This window comes from Sesamum indicum, linkage group LG8 (assembly GCF_000512975.1).
Source record: "Sesamum indicum cultivar Zhongzhi No. 13 linkage group LG8, S_indicum_v1.0, whole genome shotgun sequence".
Taxonomy (NCBI): Eukaryota; Viridiplantae; Streptophyta; class Magnoliopsida; order Lamiales; family Pedaliaceae; genus Sesamum; species Sesamum indicum.
In genome coordinates, this window is record NC_026152.1 from 10,744,482 (window position 1) to 10,769,325 (window position 24,844).

Sequence of the window (24,844 nt, forward strand, 5' to 3'; positions counted from 1 at the left end):
TGCACAATTATTCACACTAATAGACTACTTTAAAATTATCACTTATATTTTATTATTAATATTTATTTTTTATCGTAAGTTTTAAATTTGCACAATAATAAATGCAGAAATGTAATATATAATGATGAATATGATTAGTAAAAATTTATAATTGGCTGACAATCTTATCTTATCAGAAAAGTTATACGCAAATCCACTTTACACTGGTTTTTGCAGCATCAATGTTTAATTAAAAATAAAAATTGTCACTAGGAGATTAAGAAGACTTAATTTTCTTGAAAAAGAAGTGCTAATTTGAGATATGTGTTCGAATTTGATTATTGTTTGGAATATTGATGACATGTTTTAAAGCAGATAACAGAGAAATGACTTTTCAAAATTCTGAAAATAATATGATTTAAGGTTCAGGATAAATTAAATTAGATGAAAATAAATTAAATTACATGAAAAGGCAAAATTTGAACAAAATCGCAAAAAAAAATAAATAAAGAAAGAAATCCAAGTATGAAGAATATTTCAGAAACATTACTGGCTGTAAAGACAGCTGACATTTAAAGCTTTTGCCAATGGTACATATATGCAGCATCCTCTTTTCGGTTGGCAGTTTGAAAACTTACTTCACACTGTCAACACAGTTCATAAAGAAGCAATCTTTTCTTTTTTTCCGTCTCAAGGATCAACTGATTTCCAACTCCTAATCACAGTATTGGGAGTCAAAACCGTACGTAGCATATCTTTCACAGGAACAAAGTATCACCGTCTAATCAGTTAATCATTTCTTTAGAAAGAAGCAATTTGCAAATGGATGTTTGATGATGAATGCTACCTATTTTGTGTAGCGTATTGTCATAGCCGTGGCCAAGAAATTGTCTCATTTTTTTGGATATCCAGTTTGCCAAAACGAGTGCACCAAATATGGCCATGAACTGCAGTGGCACTTTGATGGGCAAAATTAAGGGTGGCCGGTGGCTTTCATCTCCGGCTCGTCTCAAATCCAATGGTGTTGGATGAACAAAGCATTATACACTAGATCCATCCAAGAGTTCGAGAATCAAGGAAATAAACTTGGGAAGAACACCTGCCCCGCCACCGATAAATTAAGCAAGGAAGCAGTTTACTTGGTTCGCATACTGTAAAGAACGATATCAGCTGTTGCTGAAAGTTTCTCGGTGTTCATGTTTACCTTGGTCTAATTCTAAAATTAGTTTTGCTTATTTGATGGAAAACTAATTTAGCAATAAATCTCCACAAGTTTATGAAACTCAACATCCCTCGGATCCACTCGTCGAGTGAGGTTTGCCAAAATAAACGCCACCATTGCCCAATATCTGAAACTCTTTGCCTTAGCAGTCTCAGGGTTCGAAAGCGAAATCTTTGGCTTGAATGTGGTGAAGCTCAATCCATCATTGACCAAGATTCCGAGATTGCAACCTCTTTTTCTCAAATTCAAGCTGAATAAAATAAAACGGAATAAATCAGATCAATGGAAGAAATAAGCAAACACAAAATGCTTCTAAGAAGACTCGAATTTTTTAGGTTCCCAGGTATCATACCACTTTCCGTACTCGTTCATTGGCAGCAGGAGTTCCTCCAGTAACTGACTCAGGGAGATAGGGGCTGCTAACACGCACTTCATTCATCACAACTATGGTGGTCTTATCCCAGCGAACAGGAAGCCTGGTCAAATTACCTTGGCGTTAATATTGGAGACAGTTCATCAACAATATATAAGGAAAGGACTAATGAGGAGACAGAGTCATAGATCGTCAACAATCAATCCGTTCAATTTATGGAAATAAATATTAAAAATAAGTCAGGAAACCCTTCACTTTTTAGGCTTCCAAGAATCAGAATTATACAAAACTAAAGCAATTATCAACTACTGTAACCAATTTCCCAGTTATCTTAGGTACAAAATCCAGCATCCTGTAAGCTAATGAATTATAGAAGCTCATTTCAACCAATTCTCCTACTTTTTCATCATCCTGACACATATTAAGCTCTTCCTCATACATTAAAAGGGATATTGTCTATACAAGCAAGGCGATGAAGTCATTTTTCCAAATCACATTCATCTGATAGGCCAGGGATATGCTAGTTAATGGTTAACAGACATGGAGGGTCATCTATCAAGCAGAGGGTATCTGCAAGATGAACGTACTTCAGTCGAGAATATAATCTAATCATTTGCGGTACAACATTAACAAGTTTTTATATCACTGCTGCGTCTCACAAAGTATCAAATTGGAGTTATCAGATTGTTACAAGCAAAGAGGTTTGAATATTAAGGAGTTACTATTTATATTATTGACTAAACAATCTGGGGAAATCAGCCATAAACATTCATCATTCCATATAGTTCCTCAAATATCAAAACATTTTCCTACATGTTCACATTGGATAATATCTCCAATTATATGCCTGCATAAAAACACATGGAGAAAAGCAGAGTACTAAAACATAGTCAATGGCATAAAGTATAGCTGCTGGAAAGAAGAAGCATCGCATATCCATTTGCTATGTTTAGAATGCAAATGATGGTAAAAGCTATATATCATATAAAGCTACTTTCATAGGAAATGAATCTTTCAGCAAAAGAGTTATGGAGTCTGAACTTCACAATAAAGCATATAAAGATGAATATGAGTAAATCACATCAAAGTAAACCTTATGACAGTTGCTTGACAAAGTGTAAGGTGCAACAGTAAACATAGAAGATGAAGATCAAAACATACCTAGATCAAGAAACTAAGAGACAAGAATGTTTGAAGTGCCAAAAAATAATATTAGGTAAAGTTGAATCATTTGCCCACTAATGTTTCTTCTGATCATTAGAAAGATCAAGTAGAGCAGTAACATTCAGCCATCAATAAACTTATATTTGATTTGTTTAACAATGGCAAGACAGCAGCCGCATTTTCTTTTATTCAACATGAACTGAGAGACCTCCTCTTGTAATAAGATTATCATATTTCTTTTTCCAAGAGCAACCTCTTCCAATTAGCAGTGTCAGAATAAACGAATACGACAATCATAAGTGTACCACCTCAAATCCACACAAAGGAGATGTACATAACCAATGCAAGAACTCAGCTTTGACCAAGTAGAAGCATTCGGCATAATGAAATATCGTTCTAAAGAATTAAGTTCAAGAATTAATAAACAATAAAACAATTAAAGAGAAGCAAAAAAGGCACATTACGTTTTAGATAAAGCATCAAAAAGACTCTGCGCCTCAGCAGTAACGCCCACTCCAATCCTCTCAGCATCAGCCTCAGCTTGTCTGAAATTCCAAATCAGCAAAAACATAACCAAACAATCAAACACTAAAGCACACCATCAGCAGTGCCAGAACTTACAAATAAATACTAAAGATTATCCAAGAATTAAAATAAAAACAAAAAATTGAAAGTGGGCATCTGCTAAATTGGAGACTTTTACCTAATAGCAGACTCCTCCCTAGCTTGAAGAGTGTTGAGATCAAGAAAACACTTATTAACATCAAGTGGGTCTTCCCCTTGACCTAAAAAGCTGAATTCTTTGATATAATTAGCCTTGAGTAGCCTTATATTCCTCTTTGGTCCTGCCCCAGATTTCACTCCCTCTTGTAATCTTCCAAACTAAAGTTAAAGAATTACCCAAAAGAGGACTAAATTCAAGAAACCCAGAAAGAATTACAACAAAATAATGAATGTTCCTGCATGCATATTCATTTAAAGTTAGCATTGTACATAAAATTTACACAAAAATGGGATTTTGGAAGGATATGAAGGACGAGGAGGTTGGATGGGCGGTCAAAGGTGATAACTTGGCCTTGGAACTCCTCTCCGAGGGTGGTCTTGATTGATAGCATACAGCCCACAGCAAATTCTTCACCCTGCGCCTGAGCTTCCATTGCCGTTGCTCCGCTCTGCCTCTCTGCAATTGATTTTCTTTCTTTCCTTTTTCTTTTTGTTTTCTCTTTAATATAAATCTTTGTTGGTGTATAATATTTTGTCGGGTAAAACGCAAAAAAGCCCCTTTATTTCAACGAAATTGCTAAAATCCCCTGTGATATGAAAATAGCCTAATTAGTACCCTGTATTTTATAGAACTCCGCAAAAAATCCTATTTTGTTTTTGTGTATTTCTTCTGGGGTTATGTGGAGTGTGAAGATTATTTTTTGCTTTTTGGCCACTTCTTACGTGTCTTATATCAATATAAATAAGCATTTTTTGAAAATACGCATTTTTACTTCTTTTTCCCTCACATTGAGTTCTGGCTGGGGCTGCAATTATTTATTAAACATGTTATTTTCATTATTTATTTATGACTTTTTTAAATTAGAGAAAGGCTCCTAAACAACAGGACAGCAAAGCACAAAAGCTAACGTAGCAAGCCAATGAATCACCAAATAACACGCAATTATCATTCTGTAAAACATCACTATACCGTAAACAAATCAGACAAACTCAAAACTCAAAGATATATAAAGAGCTACAAATTTGGGGAAAAAAAAAATCTAATATAAACGGAAAGAAACGGCCCTTACCCAATGAAATAGCTGGAGAAAACTTGAGCTTTTTGACCGTCCACTGTAAGACGGTGGCGGTTATAGTTCCGCGAATCGCCGCTATATAAGTGGTACCGGCGACAGACGTCGCGCAGAGGAATGGAGGTGATTTAAAGTTTGAGGCTTGAGCAAGCAGTTTGAAGGGCTCAAGTCGTGGACGACTAGGGCTTACTAGCTTAGGAACGGCCTGCAGGCCAAGTACCCATGGTGTTTCAGAAGTAGGGCGGGTCTTGTATTCGAACTTGACCCCGACATCAACCCGTTAACATGTATGAAGTTGTAACTTATATATCGAAAGCAAAATTGTATTTTGGTCCCGTATTTTATGAATTTTAATATTTTTGGTCCTGCAAGATAAAAATAATAGTGGTAAATTTGCATTTTTGGTCCTATAGAACACTATAGTTTGCACTTTTTGATCTCATACTTTATGAGTTTAATATTTTTGTCGCACAAAATTAAAAAATTATGCAATATTTTTTAATTATGTAGGACAAAAAATGTTAATCCCATCAAGTGTAGAACCAAAAGTACAAATTGCCAAAAGAAAGTTGAAGATATGATCACAAAACTTAACATATTTGGTTCTATAAAATTAGTGCAGAAAACCATATTTGTAACGATTTTTAATCATATGAAACAAAAAATATTAAATCCATACATACAAGATCAAAGGTGCAAATTCTCTTGTCCAATAAGATCTAAAATGCAACTTTTCCTATATTAAATTAAGTATGAACCGACAGAATTACTTTGGTAGGGCAAGAAGTCCTTATAAACCAAAAAAAAGTGGAACCCTTCCCCTATTTATTTTAGGGATAATTACATTTCCCTCCCTTAAAATTTGGTATACTTATACATAAATTTTCTATAGTTTGAAAAATTATATTTAACACCACTAAACTTTGCTTCTATCTAACAAAAAAATCCTTCGTGAATCAAAATTCATCTAAATTGTTAATATTAACAAAAAAAACTGAAAAAATCTATATACATCCCAAATTGGCTTATTACTAACTTAGCAATCTGTTGCTTCCACAAAGGGCCATATTTGGTTGGGTACAAGATCAGAAAAAAATATTAAATCCATACATAACATATTCTTTTCAAATAAAATAATGACATAATTTTTATACAAATAACATATATATACATACATATTTCTAATATATCCACACATGAAAAAGCATTTATCATTGGGGGAAGAAAATGAGATTAAGCACAATATGCATAAAATGCAGCGGCAGCAGGCAGCCACAATTGTTCCATTGCATAACCCAAGAAAGTTACATCTTCCCACTGTTTTCCGACTACTTTGTATTGGCTATGTACGATGAGAATGAGATCATGCGAGAGAACTAAGAGCCAAAAGCCTAATACTACTTTACAGCCCAATTAAACTGTTCAAAATTGCGGTAATATCAATAATGCCTGCAGATTAAGTGGTTACAACCAGCGAATAAATATGGAGATAAAACAAGAAACTTCACACAAAGAATTCCTTTTTTATGCACTGGTGTTAGCAGCTGTTGGATTACGATCCGAGGAGTCTAATCAACACCTAAAATTAAAGACCTCGGAGAGGAAGAGCCATGCGGGTTCAGCGTTCTTGATCTTGACTTGGAAGAGCTATTTATCAATCTCTTCCTGAACCTGTCCCTCTGCAGTCATGTAGAGATCCAAATGAATTGATGGATAGAGTTTGATAACAGAATAAGAATATGGTAGGCCAGGTAGGGGAAGAAGCTCTTACCAGCAAGATCGACAGCCAAGTTAGCCTGGGCATCGGCCTCAGAATTTAAGTCCTTCAAGAGGATAAAAGTAACACGTTAGTTTCAATAACGGGACTGATATATGCAAGGTGGATTAATCGGGACAAACTGAGTTAAACTAAGCAGAGAGAATGTCTTGCTTCTGATCTTACCCTTAGAATGTGAATAATTTGGAAAGAAAGAAACCTATCCTTCAATTTTTTTGCCTCTTCATACAAGCTGGAGATATTTTGGTTTTTGACCTTCCATAGTCCCTGAATCTGTACATGAAATCATTGCTTAGATGCGACATTTATTAAGAAAAGCAAAAGGCTGGAGGCATGGAAAATTCGTGTGGCAATTGTGTGCATTGAACAAGAGAATTGGAATATGTATCTGTAGACCAATAGTTGATAACATATTTAACATATAGCACTTGATGACCATTTCCCCATCCCATCAGCTTGCGTGCAGTAACACTTGAACGGGGTAAAGGGGACATATACCTGCATGCAAACAAGTTTGGAGTCACCTCGAACTCGAACACTTGTAAAACCTTTTCCAAGTGCATATTTCAACCCTAATATAAAGCCACGATATTCAGCAACATTATTGGTGGCGATGCCTAAGCCTTCACGCAACCTACAAATCTAACATGAAAAAAATGTTAGATTTATATGTTATCACCAGAGCAATAAAGACACACAACCTCTCAAACAAGCATTTACTTACCAAATTTCCATCATCCGATCGTAGTACAGCTCCAGCCCCAGCTTGTCCAGGATTTCCTTTCGAAGCTCCGTCAAACTCAAGAGTGCAAGACCGCTGTTAAGGAGTACAAGGATCACCTTTTAGAATATAGAAAGATGATTCATTTCTTTCAGATACTTATTACCTGAATTGTACAAGGTTTCTAAGATTCTTTTTAACCATGAGTTCAGCAACATTTAGAGGGGCTCTTAGCTAACTAATACAAGAGGAAAGCGTCGTTTATTATGAAATGCCCAATCATGGACCACTCACACAAACTGATTGATTCTGGTCGACTCTATGAGGCTCTAACTTGAAATGCTTTGTTAAGGCATCATTTGAAGTCAACATAGGTCCAACAGCCTCCTGCAAAGTATAAAGTTTATAAACCAAACATGTCCTCCATGCTAAATGATTGAAAACAGAGGGACTAGTAAGTTTGTGTAGAGTTGCATGACTCCAGAGATTATTTATAGCCAACGGAACACTTGAATTAGTAACAAAACACAAACTAATGCACCATAACTTCTCACACATGTAAAGATGTTCTACAAGACACTTCTTTTCTCCCGTTAAAAGCAAATATTTCTTTTTCTCATTTTCTCTTTTTCCTTCTATGGAAGTTGGGAAGTGGGAGATGTGCTAATTCACTATATTGTATTTATACTAGAAAATCTTCAGCCTGACACACTCCATGATGACAGGTATCTGGAAAAGAAAGATTGCAGATATTCTTTTTTTCTGCTTATACATGTTAAGGAAGAACTCCATATCTTGAATTTTGCTGCACCTTGTGCAATCTAGTGACTGAGAATCAACCAGACATTGGATAATGATCTCTCTTACCCCATATTCCGACCACAGAGCTTCCTGTGACCTCTTCTTTGTCACGGGCTCACTAGATGTTTCACCTCTAGAAGAAGAAGGCTGCAACATGCAAAATTATGAAATATTATGTAAGTAACTGAAAAACAGTAGTATTCACAATATTATGTTTTCATACCCAGATTTTCCTCGTTACAAGGCCACACAGGATTCTTAAACATATGCCATAAATTTTGTTGACTCCGCCACAATAGAGAATGTAACTAGCATTGAGTTTGCGGAACATACAATCTATGACTTAATTTCTACTATTGGTAAAGGCAAAAGCATTTGATTCTATTAGAGAAAGACCCAGCAATAAAATAAGTGAATGAAATGAATAGCATGATTCATATGGGGGGATCAATCATGATTAACAAGCAATATCTCTTTCTCTCCAGTGCAGGATATGACGAATTTTCACCAACAGACCTCCAGATAGACCAAGGCCCAATGTCAACACTATGTTAAAAGGACACAATAAAGCACCATATGCACCATAAACATCTCCAAGAAGATTAAGAACATCAAAATCACACCGCAGCATGTTCAATCCATTTTACACAGTTTTAATCATCGAGAAAGTATAACTTTACCAAATAGGAGGATTAACAAAAATAGTCAGAAATATTTATGGATCACTTGACCTGGAAAGGGCATGAGACAAGAGTGCCAAAAAGTTCTTCAGTAAGATCAGAAGCTCTGATTGAGTAAAGAGCATTTTTAAGCCCACAAGATATAAGATACTTCTCAGTGTCCTTGGGCATGGAGTAACCTTTGTACACACTGACAGCAGGGTCGCATATCTGCCAGGAAATAAAGAGAAGAGTCAAGTAACTTGATTAATACACAGCAATTACCCACTACTTCAAAGAGACTTGAAGGAGACAAGTATGTCAAAGTGACATCAGATAAACCACAATTTGATATCTAAATTAGCTAACATATTATAACAATGCAACAGGTTTTACTCTCTGGATAGTTCGAGATAAGTAGAGAAAGAGACAGAGAGTTAATGCCAACTCATACAAAAAGTATTATTTGAAACTTCTACCGTTCTACGGATGAATTTAAGGAAAAAAACCAATCAGGTAACTAAGCTGAGCATGTGAAAAGATTCTCTATTAAACACGATTCTCAACTTGGTTTATTCTTTATTAGTTTTAACGTACATTCTACAGGTTAAGGATCCGCAAACCCGTACATGCAGTTCCTGCAACTGATAAAACCAGCACAATCTAAAAGGAAGAATCATGGATTCGACAAAATAAAAAAAACAAAAGTAAATGTTTCTGAAAGTGTCCACAATATCAGATTTCTAAATAGTCATGGTAAGTGCTTGGCCCTTAATCAAATTGGTAATAATATGCATTCATTCCCTATAACTATTATGTCTTAATGCACTGACAGACTGTGTTCTCATTAGGTAGGAATGAGGAAAATAAGCGGTGTAAATTCAATAAAGATGACAAGTTAAACGGACTTTATAAACTTGCTCCTATAACATCCATACTAGAAAATGTTATGCAGAACATGGTTCACCACAGGAGGTGTAGGATTGCCTGTATTAGGAGTTCATGGCAATGTCTCTGAAATTCCACACCAAATCTCCCAGTTTAACCATTGATGGTATTAGGGGGAAAAAAGATAAAATCAGATGGGGATTAAATGTTGATCTTGTGTTTCTCAGACTCTGCGGGAGCAACTACAGGGTATATATTCGCCTGTTACCTTATTTAGTTCACTATGACGCTATTCAAGTATATGTTTTATATATTAATGGATTTCAACAGCACACTGAAAAGGTAGGTAGCTTTACTACCTGAATTTCCAGCATCAATGGATGTTCACTACAAAGATTCTAATGCTATCTCTGGGTTCATTTCATCTTCACTTGAAAAATACTTCATAAAAATGTTTTCACAATGTTCACTAGGGAATGTGTAGAAAACCAGAAATTGGACTAGTGAGGCATAACTTTAGCAATTGAGCTGATAGGCGACTTGGTATTTCATTTTAAGAGAACATGACTGTGTTAATTGTTTCTGATGAAATAAGTTCTCCAGAAATGAAGTCTTATCTTCTGACAATGATGTATAGCTTTTGAACAATAGAGTGAAAATTATGAAAATAGGACTGCTTTCAGGAAGTATCTCCATAAGACAATTCCAGAAAATGAGTAAACCATAAAACATCCACAAGTTGGCAGAAATGGTTTCGCAAAATGGAAGCAAATAAAAGATAAGTTTATAAAGCACCCCAGAATGAACCAAAAGTTGATCATGCAAAGTTTTGGCATTTGTTTATGTATTTCAGGTATTATGTCCAGTATCTGATTCACTTGAGATGGTTTACCAAGCAAGACATAGTCACAGACATGGTAGGTCTTTACGACTACACTATTTATTTACGTGTTAGATGGACGTAAGTTGGGAAAAGGGGATATATTATGAGCAAGCAGCCATTAATGTGAAGCATCCTTAATAGGACAGGAAGACAAAATGGAAAGATTAACAATTTGGAGAACGATCACATGCACAATCAGATTTAAGGGGCTTACAAATTTTATGAATCACCACAAGAATGCCCATAAAATCAAAAAGGAATTCATAGTAAATCCACATCAAAGTTTGGAGAACTAGTAATTACCGATGTTCCAACTTGAGCTTGACAATCACTTAAGCTTTTATAAACTCCCACAAGATCACCCTTGCGGACAACAAAAAATGCTTCCTTGTCGTCCTTCATTACTGGTTTGGGGTCAAGTTTCCGCTTACGGGAACTACCTCCACTAGACTTTTTTGATGAATAGCACCGAAGCTGAAATCTTGTAAACAACAATTCCAAATTTACTGTTCTAGAACCTGAATGGTGCAAGCTTTTTCTCCATGAAGGCAAAATATATTTACGAGTCGTACTCTTTGTAACAGACAGGCTAGTCCTTGATAACACAGTTGATCGACATGCATGGAACAGACTGATCATTCCAAGACTTTATCCCGCCTGTTCTCCAGATTTTCCTAAAACAAATTGTATTGTTGTCATCCAGAAACCCATGAAATGAACCAAAATACAAAACAACAACTACATGGTCCTGCATTAAGCTGTGCCTCTATTCGTCCATTTCGTCAATTTCTCTTCCTGCATGCATATTCATTTAAAGTTAGCATTGTACATAAAATTTACACAAAATTTGGATTTTGGAAGGATATGAAGGACGAGGAGGTTGGATGGGTGGTAAAAGGTGATAACTTGGCCTTGCAACTCCTCCCGAGGGTGGTCTTGATTGATAGTATACAGCCCACAGCAAATTCTTCACCCTGGCCTGAGCTTCCATCGCCATAGCTCCGCTCTGCCTCTCTGCAATTGATTTTCTTTCTTTCCTTTTTCTTTTTATTTTTCTTTAACATAAATCTTTGTTGGGTGTTCTCATATTTTATTGGGTAAAATGCAAAAAAGCACCCTTATCTCAACAAAAAAGCTAAAATCCTGTATTTTATAAAACTCAGCAAACAATCCTACTTGTGTATTTTTTACGGTGGTTGTGTTGCACGTGTTGAAGTGCGAACATTGATCATATTTTTTGCTTTTTGGTCAATTCGGGCTTGGGGCAATGTCATTTATGCCCTCCTATATCAATATAAATAAGCCTTTGTCGAAAAGAAACATTTTTACTTCTTTTTCCCCCAAATAGAGTTCTGGCTGCAACAGGTTAGTGAAACTATATATTTTTTTGTATTTTTTTATTGAACAGGTTATTTTTGTTATTATATATGATTTTTAATATTAGAATTATTAAAAAGAATAGAATAAAAAATAGCAATCAAATATTAACCACATAATTGCCAGGTTTACCGCAACAAAAATTTGCATAACTATCCTACCCTCATGAAAACATAAATATGCAATATATGCATGTAGAACAAACAATCATACACAGGCCATGAGCCGTTGTAAAGAGGAAAACTTTCTGCATATCATTGAAAGACAGAATAATCAACTTGGGGAAAATTGACATTATATTCAAGCTTCAAAACTGGAACTTAAAGAAAAGAAGTACAACGTGTAACAGACCGATTCTAGTTTCCGCTCTAAATCCATAATTGAAGACATACTACTAGAGCCTTAAACAACAGATAAAAGTCAAATTAAAAAGTAAGCAATGATCGATTACAGCAAATGGATAAAATATTCAGCTCAATTACTAGAAATCGAACTCAAATTATACAGAAGTCTGCAGTTCTTGCTGCACAAGCGCAATTTTGACAATAATATTATGAGAGGAAAGGCTCCTAAACAACAGCAAAGCACAAAAGCTAACGTAGCAAGCCAATAATAAATCACCAAATAACACGCAATCATTCTGTAAAAAATAACCATACCGTAAACAAATCATACAAACTCAAAACTCAAGGACAGAAAGGAGCTATAAAATTGAAAAAACCTAATATAAACGGAAAGAAACTGCCCTTACCCAATGAAATAGCTGGAGAAAACTTGAGCTTTTTGGCCGTCCACTTTAAGACGGTAGCGGTTACAGTTCCGCGGATCGCCGGTATATAAGCGGTACCGGCGACGGACGTCGCGGAGAGGAATGGAGGTGATTTAAAGTTTGAGGCTTGAGCAAGCAGCTTGAATGGGTATGGACGACTAGGGTTTAGGAATGGCCTGCGGGTCAAGTGAGGATCCGCCCCATAAACTGTAGGACCAAAATTATAATTTGTCAAAAGAAAATTGTAGATATGATCCCAAAATTGAACATATTTGATCCTAGAGAATTAGTACATGCGATCACACTTGCTGTGATTAACAATTAAAAGATATTAATTTCATAAAAGAAGATTAAAAGTACAAATTCTCTAATCTTTTGGGACCTAAAATACAATTATACTTATATTAAATTATGTATAAATTTATGTAATTCTATTTAAATTTCGAATATATATATATATATATATTGTATGTTAACTTACATGTAAAATGTGGTAATAAAATAATATTCTTTCGATATATAAAAATTAAAAGTATACTAATCATTTAATTTTTTATTTTTAAAGTAAACATGCACGTATAAAGTTATAAAATACAATTTTTTTTTTAATATATATATTCTTATGATTAGAAAATCGTGATATTCTTTTAGAATATTATTACGATAAAACCACAATTATTATATTTAAAAATAATAATATTGGTTATAGTATTTTTTTTTTTTTTGTGATTGAGAAATTTATTGATGGGATTTATGTGTTTAAGCAGTTCGTTATAGTGCATTTAAATAATTAGATTTGACGATGTATAATTCATAACATATATAATCGTGCAAGAATAATAATTTATGTGCATACTAAATATATAGTCACATCAAAATGATCATGAATAGATGACACCTGTAGCAACACAAGTATGTCAATTCATGTATCCAAATTTAGCTCGTCTACAAGTTTATGTCTTGATTGGATCACGAATACATCAACTTTTCCGTTGCCTTAAAGAGCATCCTACGAACATTTTCAAAGCCCCCCCTCCCCCCAATTGGATCTTGCTTTAAATCTTGTACAAACCACAAACATGTCTTACTCATGTTAGTAAATTGACTAGATAATTCACTTGTTTACACACCTCAAATCCCAACATATATTTGGAAATTACAAACTCTATCTCAAATAAGGTTTATCCAAATTAGTCCTTATCAAAATATATATTTGGGAGACTCCAACTCTCTCATATAGTATTTATCTTAGAGTCCTTATTCCAAAATTAAGTTAAGAGACTTCATATAATAAATATGAATGCATATTGTGGCACGGGTCCACAAATCCAACTCAATATTCAACATCTCCCGCCCAAACATATTTGACTCAATCTCCATTGATATCCATCATCTTAGTTTTTCAATCTCACATTCATCCATTCATATCGAAAATGAGGTGTGCGACCAACCGAAAAAGAATAATGAAAAGAGTTATATTAAGTCATCGTCGAACTAACATACCCCTACAACTCAACAATTTGTTGTGTACCCTAAACTATGTAAATGCACTTAATCAAGCATATTTGTTTCCTAAATACATAAATAGAGGATGCTTAATCCACTCAAATATGTATCTATGTTCATGACTGGTTGGACAGTATCCAACATAGTGGTCCAGGCTATGAACGATAGAACACTAGTGCATTACCAACTTGGTTCTTCCTCGAACTCTCATGCCAATCAACTTGGTCTTGACAGCTTTTCTCGACATGTTTCGACAAATCGAATCTAGCTTGGCCATTGGATATCATGAAAAAGTATCAAGCTTGCACCTCATGACATGGTACAAAGTCTAAAAAGGTACAAGAAACAATATGATTTCACACGGTGACAAAGCAGGGACCCATTTAGTCACTTCTCATAAGAGGCTGTCTCAAAGCACATATAGTATGAATACATGTTGTGATGGATCTCCCACTCAATTTGGGCATGTCATCACTTTTAATCCGAGCGCCTAACTTGTGCACTGCCAGTCAGTCACTCATTTAATGCCTTCTACTAGTTCGCACGTTCAGCTAAAAATTAGGCCTTTTATGAAATATAGCTACTCTTCATAATCGATCAAATATATATCTCATCTTACCTCCTCTAGTTAAGCAACTATTCATTATAAATTATCATTCCGTACTTTTCAAGTGCGACGGAGATCAATCACTTGACTTATTAATGAGAAATGATCTTTCAAATCTTATCCAACTCGTTATCACAAGACCAAGGCAATTACCCGTGTGAGAGGGCCAATCAAGGCCGAGTGATATTTCATGATTTAGTACCAATCACATGTTCTCACAAGCCACAAGGATTAAGTTCTACATGATCTTTTATTGCTAACATGCCTTCATACATTCCAATACTAGGTAAAACGAATATGTTATCATACCGCTCGTAAAACATATTGGAGAACAACTTGATTATGATCACGTCTCATTAATAATATCTGGTATTTGTATACTAGGTCCTCCAATAATACTTGGCGCCTGAAGAATACATAGTCTTGTATATGTGCAGTGCAACATGCATTACGACCAAATAGTCTTCAGTTGATATTAGGTTACATTCATAGATGTCCTATCGATCACTTAGTTAGATCATACAGTGTGCATGAAGGATAAATTTGGTATCTACTCACCATTCTAATACTCACAAGATTAGTTGAGCACACTTATTGTGCATCTAATATTTTATAGCGCTTACTCATTAATACTCATTAGCATTTCTTTTCTTCTTTCAATCTTAAGGCATCTTATTTGACTAAGAACGTCGTAATTATGGAGTATCAATAAGGATATAGGAAGACACAAATATAATCTTAGTATCTGAACACTAAGTATGTACATACTTTCTCCTATTTCTATGTGAAAGACACACTCTATTTAGCGATATCTCCATATAACTTCTAACCGCCAAACTCTCCCACATGGCAGTGAGATCTGGATTCTCTCACTATCTTGACATACTTGGTAATCATCGAGATCATCATTAAGCCTATCAAAGAAAGCTCGATGGAATTGATATCATCACTACTTGGATAATTATTCAAGTTATAAATGGAACTTTCAAGCATCAGTCTTACGCTTGCCACACTACTTGAATTAACTAGAAGATTCACATTGATCGTCATGTTCACTTCTTGTCATCAACCTAGATGAAAATGGTGATAGTGACTATGACGAATTTAGACAATTATCACCATCATAAAGATTGTCTCAAAACTACACCCCTCAATTAGGTGCGAATAGTTCGCCCTCAGTTGACCTTTATACTCATAATAAACTGTCTACTTTGCACTTGATATCTAAAACCATATGTTTTCAATGATCTAACATGTAAATAGAAGATCAACTTACTGTCTTAGCTCGTTTTTAGTCGTTAGAGTTATCAATCCCCTTTAAGCAATTGTCCATTTGAAGTGTTAAGTGAGTTAATTCTCAAACTTGACTTATCAGCATTCATATAATAATTATGGAGGATACTCGTTCTATCTCACATTTCTGCTAGAGAACATTTTTAATGTTCTCTCATTATTTGTTGATTTGAGAATCATTGTTCTAGTCAAACACTCCAACTGACTTTTGAGTTGCTTCAATTATTTCTAGGACTGTAAACGAGTCGAGCTCGACCATTTTTTATTAGCTCGAGCTCGAGCTCAAATTTCTTTCCTATGGGCTTGAGCTCGACGAGCTCTTACGGTTCGAGCTCTACTCCAATTATGTATAATGAGCTCGAGCTCATCAGCTCAGTTTCCATCGAGGTCAAGCTCGAGCTCGAGTCAACTTCATTCAAAACAGAAATAGAAAAAGATTGAAGAGCAACAAAATCAAATAAGTGATCTAAAGAGATGCAATGGAAACCTGTTCGCTTCATGCTTGACCGGCACCATAGCAGACACCTTCCTTATTGCAAATGACGGCTTGAGATTCGTTCAGACGGCGGATGAAATGAGGTCGAAAGGAAGCGCTCAAAGAGAAAGACATCCGCTCATCGGGGAGTTACCAATTATTTAATGGACATTCTTATATATATTTAAATTTGTTATGAATCGGGTGCCCAAATTTTAAGATATCGTGATTGCTGATTAATTTTTTTATTTTATTATATATATATATATATTATAAACTAATAATTAAAATAATTAAAATTATTCAACCATCATTATTATTATCATTATTTTTAGATTAATTCATAGAAATCACTAAATTTCGATATAAATTTATAAGTAATAAAATAGATTGCATAATGTAAAGCATGTATCTTGATATAAATTCAAAACTCAGAAATAGATAAAAAAAAAAATCATAAGTGAATTACTTGTCAATTTAAAAAAAGTATGACACAATATAAATATATATTAAAATATAACATAAAGTTTATATGTGTCATATTAAATAATTATTTTATAAAAAATTATAATTTACTAAGTTGTTGATTAAATATATTTTTGTATAAAGATTAAATGTATAAATAAAAATACATAATTTATTATTATCCAAAATAAAATGTATGATATTGATTAATAATTATAATATATGATCAATTTTGAGTAAAAAATCATAAAGTATGGAATACGAAATTAAATATAGAAAAATTTTAAGAATAAAAATATATATAAAAGAAAGAGCTCGCGAATCTGATGAACAAAGGAGCTCGACCTCGAAATCAAGCTCACGAGCCTGCTCGACTCGTCTGCCACCCCTAATTATCTCCTACTATTAGAGATGAATAAAATATCTTCATTACAAAGAAATGAGTGCCTCCTTTAAAAATTTTCATTCTCATAGTTAAGATTCCCAATGACCCCACATATTTCAAAAAGGTTCCTATTAAGAAATTCATATTGCATAACTAATTTCTTTATGAACTTTTATTCATATCTTATCAATTCATTAGGAACATGCCAGATGCTTGCTACCATATCAACAAAATCGGAGAACTTCGTAGAGATACTTTTCCATATTGTAGGCTACATTAAAAAATTTCCATCTAAATGATCTTGCACCAAACATTTTTAGTGATATTTGATTTTTCTCTTTTTGCAAACTCATATAGCTGCTAAATATTTAGAATCATGATTAATTTGCAGTGTTAAATTCCTCAGTATTTGTCTACTACAATCAGACATGATACTCTCGCTTCCTATCAGTATATGGAACCATAATGTTCACATCCTATAATTCTCTATCCTTGTAAAAAATTGCTAACATTAGCGATTTTTAACTGATGAGATGGGATTGCACTGATCAACAACATGAGAAATACTATTGCATCAAGCAATGTTTCATACTCATAGTCCGCATATATTTAGTCGATAAGGTTTAGAAGTTTTCAATAGCCCACTTTATTTTTCAGTGAGCTCTTTTCGCTAGAAAGAATTTCAATGATAGTAACCTTTAGCGAGTTAACCAAATGGCCTCTTTTAGCTAACATAATCTTCCTTAGGTATGATTTTAGTGGGTGAACCCAGCTAACATGGTCAATCTCATGGAAGAATAATTTTTTAGCTAGTGAACCAAGTGATATCCTCTGACCAACATAATCTTTGTCATGGAGGTTGACTTAAACGAGTTAACCAAGTGACTTATTCTAGCTAAAATTGTCATTCAAAAAACCTCATTTGCCATCACATATGAAATGAAAGAAGAAATATATATGCAAATAAGTCAAAAAGTGCATTTAGGATGGATAAGTCAAAGCATACAACAAATGTCGTAAAAGTGTTGTCAACTTAATTAGACTATATCAGGTTACTAGTGCATTTTGCACAACTCTTTAGAGTAGCTCCTTTAACTTTTGCATGACTCTTAAAGACTAGAGCTCGTATCAATCAATGAGCATGGGTTGGCAGTCAATGCCTCATCTTGTTCGCTATGCCACAATTTTGTTTATTAGTGCACAACACTGACAATAGTTATTTTGCTCAATCTCCAATTTTGTGCAAGGTCTTACCACATAAAATTGGAGATTTTAACAAAACAAATAAGACAACATTTACTGAGTCAAACTTCCTCTCAGTTTAATTATACAAGTGACTAATTTTTCTCATAGCACTTTGACATTTGTTAGTGTCACTTGCCCATACAAAAGTGACATGATTATTACTTTGTGGACCAAGTCTGCACATCTCATGCTAGTCTTTGTTTAATCCAACAACACTTTAGTTGATTCGACATGAGCAACAAGTGCATCAATTTTGTATTTTCAATTCTAAAAAATCAACTCCAAGTTTGGTGATTTCTTTAGTTGAAGACAAAATAGATATCCATAAGTTAGCTCAATTAGCAACTTAAGGATGAGTGAGCTCATATTTTAGAGTAGAGCTTAACAACTCCCCCGTCATATTTTCTAGTTTGTAGCTTAAGTATAAAAGTGCAAATTTTACTTGGTCCATCATTAATTGTTAGCGCGACATTGTGACAATGTTAGCCAATTATCCATCTCACCATTAATTAACTTAAATAAAATAGTTAATAAATCTAAGATCTCTAGATTTGCCTAAAAAAATTGGTACTGATCTTTATATTTTTATTCTCAATCCAAGTAAATTACTTATTATTTTTTATACCCTGCGGAATTGAAAATTTTGTAACTCGGCTAATAATCATCTTCCATTAGGTAAAGTCATAATAAACTTTTTACTGATCAAGAATAAAAAAGCGCCATGTCTATTTAAATGCCGCATACATGCGATATGCAATATGAATTAAACAAAATAAAATCAACCCCCCATGTGCTACACTAATATTTGGTGAATCATGTTGAGATAATTTGATCCTTTGGTGGTAAATAACGAACCATATCCCCAATAAAAATAATAGATGATCTTTTTTCCAAAAATTGGCCTAAGAATACATCGATCTAAAAAAAATTGGGATAGTGCATTAATTACCACCATTGCCATAAATTATCTCCACAAAAATAATATAATGCCCACATAATACACGAGCACCCAAATGTAAATATCCAAAAATTCATAACTCAAAATCATATTGCACATATTCAACAAAAATTATAATAAATACATATTATTATGAAATTTTCAAGGCATGCATAAATATAACGAGAGCTCATAAATTGCAATAAAACATACATGTTGCCGTAATTGCAATCACAAAATATTATAATCATCTCGACATATATTGCAATCATATTAGAATTGCAAATGAAAAAAAATTGCAATCACAAAGTGATTGGTATAACCCTAATTTTGTCTGAAAAAGACTATTTTATCCCTCAAGGTTCAGCGCCCCACCTCCAATAATTCAGGACACGTGGCAGGCGTCAATCGGGCAACGAAACTCCCCTTTATACATTATAAATACTCTATGCTCAGTGCATTTATGGTACGCCGTTTTTACTCCTCTATTTAGATCGTCTAGGCTCGCTAGTTCAACGACGACCTACTTATTCGCGACCTTGATACCAAGCACAGACTTAAACATTGGAGGGTCTTAGTTGGGGGCTACCCCAGCAAGCTTAACTATCTGATTCTTTTTTTTTCAGAACCTTTACATCAGTTTGCGAGAGGTAGCGATCTTGAACCGCTTGGAGGATCAGTTCATCCGATCAAAAAAGTTACGTTTATTTCGACCCGAACAAAGTATGCTTAGTACATTGATGCTTATTTCTTGATGTTGTTGAGCATGCTTATGTGGGTTCTTTTCTGAGCATGTTTCTACAATCTAAACGAGTTTGGGGGCACATGTACTTTCTGGGAAAGTAATGTGTTATTTTTTGAATATTATGGTTTGTACTAGAAATGGTGCATTGTTGTTTTGTTATTATTATGCATTTGCAATGAATATATATTTTTATATTGTTGTCTGCTGACAGAAATGAAACATATTTTTTCGTAAATTCTAAAGTATTTGAAGCTTATTTTATTTTTATAATTCTAAATACTTGGTTTGACAAATAAGTAAAACTAAAATATAATGAGCTATAAGTACTTTAGAATTACAAAATAAAAAAAGCTCGATGAACAAGTGAAACTAAAATTAAACAAATAGTGATTTTGGTATGTTAAAAATCTCTTTATTTTTTTTTTCACAAAGCAATTTTTGTAAGGATAAAATAGATTTTTTATACTTACAAAGTAAAGGTCATGATTTTTTTTTAAAATTTTAATATTTTAGGGGGTAATTGATGTGGGGTGAATATTTTAGAAATGATAATTGTATTTAATCTTTATTTCTTTTTCTTAATATTTTACCATATAAAGTATATTAAATCTATTTATTAATGTTGTATTTAGATCGATGGAGTTGAAGTTATTCTCTCTTCTCTCTCAAAAAAGATAAGGAATTAAATCCATAATGATAATTTCTCCTAACTCGTTTGGGTAACTTTATACTATAAAAAATATGAAATAACGATCGGGATACTATCGAAGAGCAAGGTTTCAGTATTTTTTATGCACAATCCTTTTTGAAGACGTTATGGCGAACAAACGCTAAGATGAAAATCTTGCTCGTATTCCCAAGGTTTATGTTGTATTTGATCAAATTTATTTAATATAAAATTATTTAAATACCTACTCTAAATTCTTTTTTTAAATATTAATCGTTTTATTCCAACGTAATTTTAAAGAATGTGTTGTTTTTCTTTTTCTTTTTAATAAAAATGACGAATATATATTACATCAATATAATGTATATAATTAATTTATAAATGTATAAATACAATAAATTAATAACACAATAAATTTATATTAAATAAAATATATAAGCATTATACTAAATTCATATTAAATTTTATAAATACACACACAGACTGTGAAATTCTAACTGATGAGTTTCCAATATGTGAAAAGACAACCCAAAAATATAGCATAGAAGGAACTGATCAACAGTATACAACTGTCAATCTATCTATCTCATGTGTCTTCGTAGCATCTCTTCTTCAGCTCTTCCATTTCCAATGGCGAGGACAGTTTCCGTCTCCATCTCCTTGCAGTCCCAGCCCCATCGGCACCGCCACCTCCTCTCCGTCGCAAAACACCACCACCATGCTTTTCTCAGGTTTCCGAAACGTAACCATTGTAATCTCTCCCTCTCAGTCTCAGCCTCCCACTCTTCCTCTTCATCTTCCTCTTCGTCAGTCCCAAACCCACTTCAAACTGGGCGTTTTCTGACGAATGAAGAGCTCGAGAATCTCGAGTTTCTTGGAAACTATAGCTACCATCAAGAATTGGAATCTGGGCTTCTTTGGGTTCGTCTAATGAGGGAAGAGGAAATGGACATGACTGTGACCTTACTGTCGGAGTCTTTCGCTGAATCCATGATGATGGCCACAGGTTATGTGAAATTGCTGGAGTTTTTGGTCAAGAATTACCTGATTGAGAGGAGAGCGACGATGCCTTACAGTGCCACGCTTCTTGGAATTTATAGGGAAAATGGGGAGGAGGATTTTGAGTTGGCAGGAACGGTGGAATTGACTTTTGATAAAAAGGGGGCAAATGCTAATCCTCCGACACCTACTCCTCCCAAGAATTCACCATACATATGTAACATGGCAGTGAGGAAGCCACTTCGAAGGTATTTAGTCCCGATTTCTGTAATTTGGTACTCATCTATTCTTCGAATCGATTGGTTCTGCTGTAACTTTCTTGTGTTTCTTGATCTTGTGGAGTACATTTTGGGTAAATATGTTGTTCGAGATCTAAGTTAGGTCTAAACATGAAGTTCTTGGTCACAAAACAAAGTGTATGCTTGTTGGATTGACTAAAAAATGTCATTGCCTCTCTGAACTGCTATATTCTTGATCTGTTAGCAGCAGCAAATTTTGAGGTTTCATTTGTGCTTTTAAGTAATTTGCTCTTGGAGGCTGCATTTAGTTGTCCTCTTTGGAGTGTTGGCAGTTAGAGATAGAATTCAGCTATTGAGTTTATAATTGCGGAAAAATGCAATTTACTTACTGTGAAATTAAAAATGAGAAAAAAAAAACCCTGTGAAAATAAATAGCAAATTACGCCCTATGTTTTGGAAAATGAAGCAAATTACCCCCTATCTAAACCATGGTAGGGGGGAGGGGGTAATTTGCTTTATTTTTTGAAACACAAGGCGTAATTTGCTAATTCTTTTTTTCACAGGGGTATTTGCTCATTTCACATATCATAAGCGGGTAAATTGCATTTAACCCTTTATATTGCCTATAAAAATATGCATCCTTGCGATTTAATGAAAACACTGAAGATCCTAGGATTAACAATGTTTGGCTGGAAATGTTTGTTTATCTTGATAAATATTAAGCCTTAATGCATGAATATTGTATGTTAATTGAATTTTCCAAAAATTCATTTTTTTAGATACATTGTTGATTCTTAATTATGTGTCTGAGCCTCCATGTAAAAAACATCTTCCAGGAGAGGCATTGGCTGGCATCTACTGAAAGCGGGAGAGGAACTTATAACAAAAATGAGTTCCTCAAGAGAGGTTTATCTGCATTGCAGAATTGTTGATGAAGGTCCATTCAACATGTACACAAAAGCAGGTTACAGCATTGTTAAGACAGATAGCATCTTGACCTTGTTAACATTACAGAGGCGTAGGCACTTGATGCGCAAAGAACTTCCTGTCTCTGAGAATGCTTCTGAACTAGATACTACTAGTGAGCAACCTACTTGATCAGTATAGATAATGGCTTATTTGAGGTAAAAAGACAAGATTATGTCTAGATGGTCCTACTACAGCTTACACAACTAGCTTCGGCACCTGCTCTGTATTGTTGTACACTATACACGAGGAAATAGAAATACCTTACGATGTTTGTTTTGCTCTCTTGACCATGATATTGCATCAGAGAAGTTCTGGAGTTGTACTAATTCTAGGCTTGTATATATGCTGATTGTTGTCGTTCTCTGCTGCTGCTTTTAATGTGCCTATATGACTTATCTCATTTCTGCATTACTCAGGTTAATCAATTCTGTTTCTTCTCTCTTCTTCTTTTTAACATGCCTGGTAAACTGCTAAATTATTTGATATCCTTCTAGTCCTCAGACTCCCAACTCTGAGAGAGAATATTTATTAGATAAAAAGTGCTACCTGAAAACATGTGAGTAATTCATAAAGAGCCTCCAATCTCTGTAAGCACTTCTTTCATCTCTGTAACACCTTACCTCAAACTATTCCCATCCCTCTATCATTTCTGAAGCTATATCATCACTGAAGTTAAAGATTCATATACATGTCCATTCCAATGGTACAATATATATTCCTGAAGGTTTGCTTTTACATTCACTCAATCCGTCTTGAGTTCTTTTTCTAATTCGGTACTTAAAACTGGCCTTGGCTTATTCAACAACCCTAAACTTATTTGTCCTTTTTTTCTCAACTCAGGATAATATGGTTAAATCCAGAAAATTCAGAGAACATATTATTTCTATTGGCTTCTCCTTTTATAACTTCTCTTGGGCCGGAAAGTGAAAAAGAATATTATTATTACTTTCGCTTCTCTTGCTTTCATATCTTGGGTCTTATTGCACCAATACATGCAAGTAGGGACAGTTAAGTGAAAGGTTAAAACTTCCATTGCATTATACTCTTGTATTTATGAATGATGTACATGTTTTGCTCGAAAACTTGATTATGTTTAGCTATTCTATCAAGCCTGTATGTGGCAGTACTTTTTGGTTCATTGTCGTGCTAACAGATTATTGTACAGAGTCTGTAGAGAATTAACTGTTCTATTGCCACACAAATTTAAAAAGACAACATTAAAACACTAACAGAATCAACTGTTGTAAGAATAACAGATCCTTCTTGGAGGATTTACTACTCTTCTCTTGAGACTTGAGCTTGCATATTATTGTTTTGTTAAATGCTTTTAAATTACTCAGGAAAACTACGCCATCTTGAACCTTCAGTAGGCTCTATTAACACATCAACATCTCTGACGTGCCTCAGTGGTAATTTTTCCAAACTTTGAAAAGTTTCAGATTTTGAAGTTTTAGGAAAATCGAGAAGCTCCTTAGTCGGGATTAACCACTCTGTAGCATGTCTTATTCTGTTTGAACAGAATAATCCCAGTGGTTTCACATCATTCTGAGTGTATGCATTGTCGTCCCCAATCCTTTAGAATTGATGCAGAGGATCAGTTGGAGTTCTTTCACGCATTCTATCATTGAGGGCCTCTCTTGACTGTCTATTCGGACGCAGCGTGATGCTAGGTTTGCAAACATGGCTATTGACTCCATTGTATAAGAACTCCGGCCCATTTCAGGGTCAATCACCCTTTTTAATTTCTTCTTGTCATTCAATATATGCCTGACCTGTGGAATTCCATTTACACGGATTAACATTTGTCGTTCATAGTATTGATCTGATTATATGTTATAATTTTCTAGGACAATAATGTGTTCTCAGTACCTGGAGTACTAAGTTTTGATCATTTGGTCCTTGG

The 24,844-nt window shown here is 34.3% G+C and overlaps 4 protein-coding genes across 15 annotated transcripts in view; 1 reads left to right on the plus strand and 3 right to left on the minus strand.

Moving 5' to 3' along the window:
* On the minus strand, positions 1,004 to 3,960 carry LOC105168221 (protein LSM12 homolog A). Its single transcript, XM_020695915.1, has 5 exons — positions 3,769 to 3,960; positions 3,442 to 3,607; positions 3,203 to 3,283; positions 1,554 to 1,677; positions 1,004 to 1,451 (listed from the first exon to the last, which is right to left on the minus strand). The coding sequence occupies exons 1-5, from the start codon at positions 3,893 to 3,895 to the stop codon at positions 1,404 to 1,406; spliced, it is 546 nt and encodes a 181-aa protein (XP_020551574.1). The 5' UTR covers positions 3,896 to 3,960; the 3' UTR covers positions 1,004 to 1,403.
* On the minus strand, positions 5,780 to 12,630 carry LOC105168222. Of its 12 annotated transcripts, none has more exons than XM_020695912.1 (12): positions 12,392 to 12,630; positions 11,006 to 11,058; positions 10,836 to 10,920; positions 10,567 to 10,737; positions 8,565 to 8,723; positions 7,900 to 7,980; positions 7,327 to 7,419; positions 7,036 to 7,128; positions 6,810 to 6,953; positions 6,477 to 6,584; positions 6,306 to 6,357; positions 5,780 to 6,213 (listed from the first exon to the last, which is right to left on the minus strand). In XM_020695912.1, exons 3-12 carry the CDS (start codon positions 10,884 to 10,886, stop codon positions 6,182 to 6,184), a joined length of 984 nt encoding a protein of 327 aa, XP_020551571.1. In that variant the 5' UTR covers positions 10,887 to 10,920; positions 11,006 to 11,058; positions 12,392 to 12,630; the 3' UTR covers positions 5,780 to 6,181. The 12 variants fall into 12 exon arrangements, with proteins under 12 accessions (XP_020551571.1, XP_020551570.1, XP_020551569.1 ...); XM_020695911.1 differs by having other exon boundaries at positions 10,836 to 10,937; XM_020695910.1 differs by having other exon boundaries at positions 11,170 to 12,630.
* On the plus strand, positions 21,230 to 23,306 carry LOC105168224. Its single transcript, XM_011088216.2, has 2 exons — positions 21,230 to 21,981; positions 22,809 to 23,306. Exons 1-2 carry the CDS (start codon positions 21,323 to 21,325, stop codon positions 23,068 to 23,070), a joined length of 921 nt encoding a protein of 306 aa, XP_011086518.1. The 5' UTR covers positions 21,230 to 21,322; the 3' UTR covers positions 23,071 to 23,306.
* Positions 24,181 to 24,844, minus strand: part of LOC105168225 (probable serine/threonine-protein kinase PBL28) — a gene marked incomplete in the record, with an annotated part of 3,255 nt that continues 2,591 nt past the window's right edge. The window contains 1 exon segment of the mRNA XM_020695841.1: positions 24,181 to 24,713. Coding sequence (XP_020551500.1) covers positions 24,477 to 24,713 — 237 coding nt within the window.

Coding starts and splice junctions, on each gene's coding strand:
- LOC105168224 (XM_011088216.2), top strand. CDS start 21,323: ATGTGTCTTCGTAGCATCTCTTCTTCAGCTCTTCCATTTCCAATGGCG. Junction 21,982..22,808: donor GTGAGGAAGCCACTTCGAAG/GTATTTAGTCCC, acceptor AACATCTTCCAG/GAGAGGCATTGGCTGGCATC.
- LOC105168222 (XM_020695907.1), bottom strand. CDS start 10,902: ATGATCAGTCTGTTCCATGCATGTCGATCAACTGTGTTATCAAGGACT. Junction 7,981..8,564: donor TTGTCTCATGCCCTTTCCAG/GTCAAGTGATCC, acceptor TGCATGTTGCAG/CCTTCTTCTTCTAGAGGTGA. Junction 7,420..7,899: donor CTCTGTGGTCGGAATATGGG/GTAAGAGAGATC, acceptor TATACTTTGCAG/GAGGCTGTTGGACCTATGTT.
- LOC105168221 (XM_020695915.1), bottom strand. CDS start 3,895: ATGGAAGCTCAGGCGCAGGGTGAAGAATTTGCTGTGGGCTGTATGCTA. Junction 3,284..3,441: donor AGGGAGGAGTCTGCTATTAG/GTAAAAGTCTCC, acceptor TTGGAATTTCAG/ACAAGCTGAGGCTGATGCTG. Junction 1,678..3,202: donor TTTGATGCTTTATCTAAAAC/GTAATGTGCCTT, acceptor TAATTTGACCAG/GCTTCCTGTTCGCTGGGATA.